Consider the following 6,920-nt stretch of genomic DNA (forward strand, 5'->3'; position numbering starts at 1 on the left):
TTTGTTTTCCTTCGTCCGGTATACGTTTTATTGCATGTGAAGAAATGATTGTTTAAAGAAGAAATGCCTTAAAAATATAAACAGTTACAATTGTTAACTGTGTCCTTTTTGAAAGTCATCTCTTCTGCTGATAAGGAGACCTTGAGGGCCTTGGCAAACAAAAACATATAAACGGACTACATGTATTTGAAAAATCCAATACAGGAGGGTTGTGCAGCTTAACAAAAGCTGCCCACTACTAAAGTGATTCCTTTTTTGAGTGGTTACTTCTTGGTACATGCTATCAGCAACATTCATTATATGTTGATGAGAGAGCGGCAATGCAACAACATGATGTATCACGAGGCAAAGATCGCCACCATCGATCCTCTTTTTCCCCTAAATATCTGCCAGATTACAGTTATTCAAGAAACTCGGTAAAATGGGTAAGAAATGATGGAAGATGCGAATCCAAAACTTCACCAAGCCTTCAACTACATGTAACAAAACCTTTCTTCCATTCTGGAAAGTGAGCACGGACATGTATGATCATACAGGGGTCCCATCTTTCTTTGTGTCCACACTCTGTGATTCTCCAAGATAGACACTGTCCAGTACTGTCCTGAGTCTCTCAACGTCCTCGGGGCCTGTAAGAGGCATGTCCTCGGAGCCAGTCTGAGGACCCTGCCCCTCTTCCAATGCCTTAGAGACGACCTTGGATGCCCTTAGTTCCTGGACCGCCTCACGGATGAGGACGTTCACGAGCCAGTCGGGGTTCCTCTTCTTGGGCGGGCGGAGGGGTGGGTAAGGGTTGCCATGGAACTCCAGGAATGCCATGGCCACGTTGCCCACTCTTTCAAAGCCAGGCACGCGCAGGAGCTGTGTGTAATTCCTCTTGCGGTCTTGGAAGCGGGGTGCTAACACTTTGAAGAGTTTGTGGACTTGTCTTTTGTCCTGTTGAAATGTAAGGATACACTCTTCAAAAGTTAAAAATTAGAAGAAAGTCTGACGAAGGCAACATGTGCACATTTGTGTTTTCCAATCTGGTATACACTAAAGATAAAACAAGTTTTAAAATAATAGTATGTTACAGCATCCCTTTAACCCCTTCACAGAGGGATTATGTTGACCAAGACTGCTGGGCTGTGGTATGCCCTAAACGGCGGGCTTTGTCCAACAGCAGCCCCATTGAACCAGCAGCTGCATGGTGAATAGACTGTATGTGTGGTATGCACTAATCCTCACACAACGGTGTGGTAGGAGCAGTCCTCCATAGCGAAGGGGTTAAGGTGGATTTTACATATACATGGTGGATTTTGTTAAATGTTCCCTAAAAGATGACAAAACTCTCAATACTTCAAATCATTCAACCCTAACACTTCACTATGTGGGCTGAACTCCCAAAAGTGCCCTAAAAATGAGGGAATGCTACACAGGGGTGTGAGTGGCCACTTAAAGCTGAAAACAGCTACATGTAGCATAAAGCTGAAATGTAAAAAGTTGCCATACTTTTGTACAGACCAGGTGTACAAAAAAGCTGAAATTCAGGGTCAACATCGACACAAAAAGCTGAAATCAGCTGAAGAGCTGAATTCTCGCACCCCAGCTACAGCTTATGAGGTGAAAGGAAGAACTTTACACAAAACTGTACGGATGGGTGCTCTTTAAATACAAATACGATCAGTGTTCAGAAATCTAAGATGGCAGCCAAAACCAACAAGCAAAATGAGGGCTGTTTAATACTTAGCAGTTATTGAAACTCTAACAAAATTAAACAGGGGGGGAGGAGATTTGTGTGTGTTAAAACAAAACTAAACCTTGTATTTTGACAAATCAAGCCTGAAGATTTCAACCTTAGTGTTTCGAATTGAGATCCCACTCACTACAATGTCACACAACAGTTTTCAACATGTTCAAAGTGAGAGGTCTGCTCAGTGTTTCCAAGATCTAACAGGTCTACTAGCCAAGCATGCCCAAGAGCAAACAGTCCCCGAGTCCTAGCCTGTCACAGGGCGCAACACAGAAACGGTGCAAATGGACTACCTCCCACTATCTGTAGATCGGCAGCTTAACAGTGAGGTTGTCGACGGAACAAGAGCCCATAGGGAATAAGAGCTTTGCCAAAAAGGTTTACTTTGTATTCTCATTTCAACTCACCGTCAACCAGTAATCGGCAATCTTCATGGCTTCCTCGTCTGTGTCACCTCTCTTGGCAATGTCAATCAGCTGAAAAGGAAACGTGAAAGGAATGCAGCCAGATAAGGAAAAGTACCTGTATCATGTACATCAACTACATTGGCAGCGGACGGGGGCACCTTTTTAACTGGGGGGGGGAAGCAATGGCCCCCTCACCTTTTGCAGGTCTTGTAATGGAGTGGGACTTAATGAATCTGCATTTAATGGTTGATGCCTGATGCTAGCTAGAAGCCATTAGACCTGAAACACCATGTAGCCACGGATCACGCCCAAATAACACGATACAACCTGGGAAGTGGTGCTGACTAGGTACTTACCAATGATTATAAAGATGAACAAAGCAATTGACTTGAGCGGAATCTGACTGCAGCCTCCTTTATAATCAGTTGGTAGAGCATCGGTACAATATTCTGGAGGGCACAGGTTCAAATCCCGCTCCGGTCAACTTCTTTGTTCATGTTTATAATCATTTGTAAGCACCTACAGTAGTCAGTTTCCCTATAGGCCTACAATTTTTTTCATGAAATTAAAAAAAACTTGAAATTCACATTTAATAAAAAATAATAAAATCTTTGTTCTTATTTATGCCTTATTTCAATTAATTCAATGCTGGCTTCACTTGAAATGTCAAAAGTTTGAAATTAGAAATTAAACACAGAGGACCTACTGTACATGTACATGTAGGCTAGACATGCTAGAGCATGCGCAAAAAGACAGTTCTGGGGTCCGGACAACTCAACTGTCAGATTGTTTGCCAACTTGAGGGCTAACTCGACCACTGAGACACGGTATAACTTTACAAAGATCACCAATGACAATTATGCAACTAGGCCTACCGTAACTAGGCCCTACAGAATTTTGAAGTTAAGTCGCGTTACGCATACTAACACTGAACAGACGTCAGACTAAAGCCACTTCATCAAGAAAATGTACCAAGACAACAGTGCCTTCACTTATTTATGCAAGTAACTACAAAGAAGCACGAACACACAGTTATCCTCAACAATCTTTTCCCAATAAGAAGCCTTAATCAAGCCAGCCTGCCTTACCTTCTCGGCGTATTTCTGTGTCTCATGTGCCTTTGCAAATGGGGCCTCAAATCGTTCATACTTCACCAGTGTTGTGATAAAATGGCGCAACAAATTGATCCTCTGACGCGGCCCTCCGGCCATGCGCCGGTATATCTTCCCGTGTCGCATCTTTCTCGGGGATTAACTTGTGAGGTATCTTTAAAACTGTGCTGTTCAGGGGTTATTTCTTGCAATATGTGTGATAAAAGACATCAACCAAATTCCCATGAATGTGTTTGCACGGGATTACGGTTTTAGTCACTTTGCCCATTTGCCACTTCGCCCATTTACCACTTTGCCCAATTGCCACTTAACCCATTTGTCACTTCACCTGTTCACCGAGTGTCGCTTCTCTCACATACACAACTACCCAATAAACACATAATGGTTTGACAACATTTTTTGAAGGCTGCACCGATGTTGTGATTACAAGTTTTGAAATAACATTTTAATTACAGCTTAGAAATGTTCTATAAAATGAAATAAGCGTATACAGTGACAACATATTATTTAAATGCCCCCAATTTGATGTTTTATCTGAAAAGTTGAATTAATGTTATCCAATTGTTATTATGGAATATTTGAAACGGTTTTATAGCGAGAATCAAATATTGCTACATTTATTTGTTATGACATTAATTAGAAATTATCAAATTTGTATCCCTACGTGTATTTAGAAAATGTTACAGCAGTGCTTAAGATGCTTTAAAGCTGTTATTATTATGATGTGGTGATTCCATAAATGTTTAAATAGACAAAAACAATGGAAATTTTTAAAAATGCGTTGAAGTGAATGTTATATAAGCACAGCATCGATCAAACATTATTATAGTGGTAGTGAAATGCTTGAACGATGTGAATTCAATATACTTGTATTGCTGTTGCCAATCAAGGAAATGTAATGTACCGATGTTGATCACATTCTCAAAACATTAGTTTGATTGATGTTTGAATCAACGGAAGATTTGCTCATGTTTAAATCGGTTAAGTCGATTTAACATCACCTATTAATGTTTAAAACTGGCGTATCCAATAAATATATTTAAGTAAGTAGATTTGATAATTTTAAAACATCATAACAACATCATCAGATTGGTAGTTCCAGGCTGATGTTGATAGGAATGGGTCGTATGAATAAAAACTAGCAAAATGCCGAAGTTCATGCACAAAAGGATTTACTGAAAAGTAAAAGCATTAAGAATAAGCAATTGCTTGAATTTGTATGAATAAAATGTTTCTTTTACTGTTCAGCATCTGCTTGTACAAATAGTAGCAAATGCTTTATGCCTGACTTCACAGCCGAACGGTTCAAGTGCTCCAATTCTGAAGAACTTACTCATTTTTATTCATACAAAATGAAGCAACTGCTTATTGTCAAGCACAAGCTTAAAGAGTAAAAAGTAAATACCTTTACTTTTTAGCAATTGCACTAAAGTAAACTTAGTGTTTTTCATTATTATTCATACAAACACGGGTAAATGCTTCAAAATGGTAGTAAAAGCAAATGCTACTTTTTATTCATACGACCCAATGTTCTTGTAAAACTGATAAGAAAATATCATACAAGTATACGAACAATTTTTTGGATGTTTGAGTGAGCCGACTTACTGCTGACGTTTACAATTTGAAATAAACATCATAAATTAGCCTATTATTTAAAAAATTACCTATTAATGTTTGAGACATATTTGAAAACAAAAAGATAAAGGAAGCATATTGATGTTCTCAAAATATCATTTTAACATTTTTGTTTTATTTTTGACATGTTTTGATGCCGTGATTTGCAATCATACTTGGATGTACGTGACGTTGAATACGTAACCAACATTTCGAACTTTCCACTGAATACTCCCCTCGACGTTTGGGTCTACGGGCGTTAATAATGTTTATGAATTGCCACCAAGTATCACACAATAACATTCGAAACTTTGGGTGCAAAAAGGTATTTTAATATCTAACATTGAAAACCCTCGTTATCACATTTCAGTTTATTACATGTTTTATTGACATAAGGCCTACGAAATAGGCCTGCAGTATTCACTACTAGAAAAAAAATAAGTTATCAAAAATCACTCAATACTTCCATATATGTTTTAAACGTGTTACATCATTTTACTGTGGCTTTAATATAAATAACATGAACATTATTTAAAAAGTCTTTAACATTCCTCAAAGTATCATTAATTTTTAATAACATGAAATGAACACGTTCAATTTTACTTGCATGGAATGTTTCAAAACACTATAGGCTTAATGTGAATATTGTGACCGTCGGTCAGTGTTCTGACAACCTGTTTTGCATGTCATTATTATGACGTTAATATAATATAGTATACGTTGTAAAAAATCATTCTAATGTTGCTTTGATCTCAGTTTACATGTTGACCCTAGCTGGGCGTGGTTTTCAAGCGTTGCAATTCATCACCAACATTTTGGCAGTTTAGCTCAACTAGAGTGATATGTTACGTCAATGCAAATTATGTTGTCATATTTGATGATTCAAAATTCCAAAGAAACAAACCGGCTAAAAATAGTAAACGTAGGCCTAATCCAACACAATAATTTTCTTTGCGTGCTTACAGTGACTGCATGCAGTGATATAGGAGTGAACAAATACGATTCAAAAACATCGCATAAGCAGAGATGTCGCATGTAGCTGAGGGAGCATAAGAGAGGTCATCAGTCACCAAAGGTGTGTTTGTGTATTAACTCGTTTTTCAGTTTCAGGAGGTTATGTTCACGGACTCATTCTGCTAACAAAATTCGTTCGTTACAGGGATCCGTAAATCGGGATTGAAATTAAAATTAATGGGGCCCGGTACAAGTTGTTGGGAAGACTAGCCACAAAATGGGTTCACGTCTAGACCTCAAGAGATTGCAAATGGCACTGTGTTATTAAACCCTAATCCAAGCTCTTTAGTATTATGTCAATGTGATTTCATGAAAACATTGTTGAAACTTTTCGTAAAAGTCATAGATCATGAAAATGTTTGTCGACCAGACCATCATGCCAGTAACGTTCGTCATTTAGGCCTACTGAAAAATGTATGAAGACAACACTATTATTAAAGCATCATTTTCATATTTTAACATCACGCTGATTAAACATTACAAAGACGTTGCGGCGCCAACGCTATCCCTTAAAAAGTCCCTTGAAAAATCAGTAAAAAGTTATAAAAATGTTACTACATACAAGACCACTGTCTTAGTGTCGCCATAACATTTTTGTAGAATATCATGAAAACATTAGGCATGCTATTACGATATAAAAACCCCGAAGTGTTTACTGGGTTAGTCCAGGCCAGAAGATCAGTGCCATGTTTCTTAACTGAATTCGTCAATTCCATGGCTTTTGCGAGTCTCTAATAATCATACAATATTTTGTTTGCATAACTGTTATTACTGAGCTCGGCAGACTTATTTGTCGCCTACTTTTGGAGGTGAACCCTTGTGCGGGCGAAGTGGCACGTGGGCGAAGTGGCAAATGGGCGAAGAGACAGACACCGGCATCACGACGTACGATGCCAACTAATCGACGGGTGCCCTTCCCAGCTCCCAGAAGTCATCATACAAAAGAGATGTTTAATTGTAAACAACGTCTAGGCATAGTTTTGTGTTATTTTTAGCCTGGTACCCATTGACCTGCTCATATACACTGTTAAGTTTCCATAAAAG

General features: G+C 38.6%; 1 protein-coding gene across 1 annotated transcript; it reads right to left on the reverse strand.

Moving 5' to 3' along the window:
• On the reverse strand, positions 1-3,524 carry LOC110989994 (large ribosomal subunit protein bL17m-like). Its single transcript, XM_022254740.2, has 3 exons — positions 3,225-3,524; positions 2,137-2,205; positions 1-933 (listed from the first exon to the last, which is right to left on the reverse strand). The coding sequence occupies exons 1-3, from the start codon at positions 3,372-3,374 to the stop codon at positions 529-531; spliced, it is 624 nt and encodes a 207-aa protein (XP_022110432.2). The 5' UTR covers positions 3,375-3,524; the 3' UTR covers positions 1-528.
• Positions 3,525-6,920: the final 3,396 nt, after the last annotated feature.

The sequence above is a fragment of the Acanthaster planci genome, linkage group LG10 (assembly GCF_054643075.1).
Source record: "Acanthaster planci isolate LZ-2023a linkage group LG10, COTS_SCS, whole genome shotgun sequence".
Lineage (NCBI taxonomy): Eukaryota > Metazoa > Echinodermata > Asteroidea > Valvatida > Acanthasteridae > Acanthaster > Acanthaster planci.

Bases quoted from the DNA above. Each gene is read 5' to 3' on its own strand.
- LOC110989994 (XM_022254740.2), bottom strand. From the start codon at position 3,374: ATGCGACACGGGAAGATATACCGGCGCATGGCCGGAGGGCCGCGTCAG. The intron at 2,206-3,224 runs GTAAGGCAGGCT...TTTCCTTTTCAG, and splicing joins CACAGAAATACGCCGAGAAG to CTGATTGACATTGCCAAGAG. The intron at 934-2,136 runs GTGAGTTGAAAT...ACATTTCAACAG, and splicing joins TTGCCGATTACTGGTTGACG to GACAAAAGACAAGTCCACAA.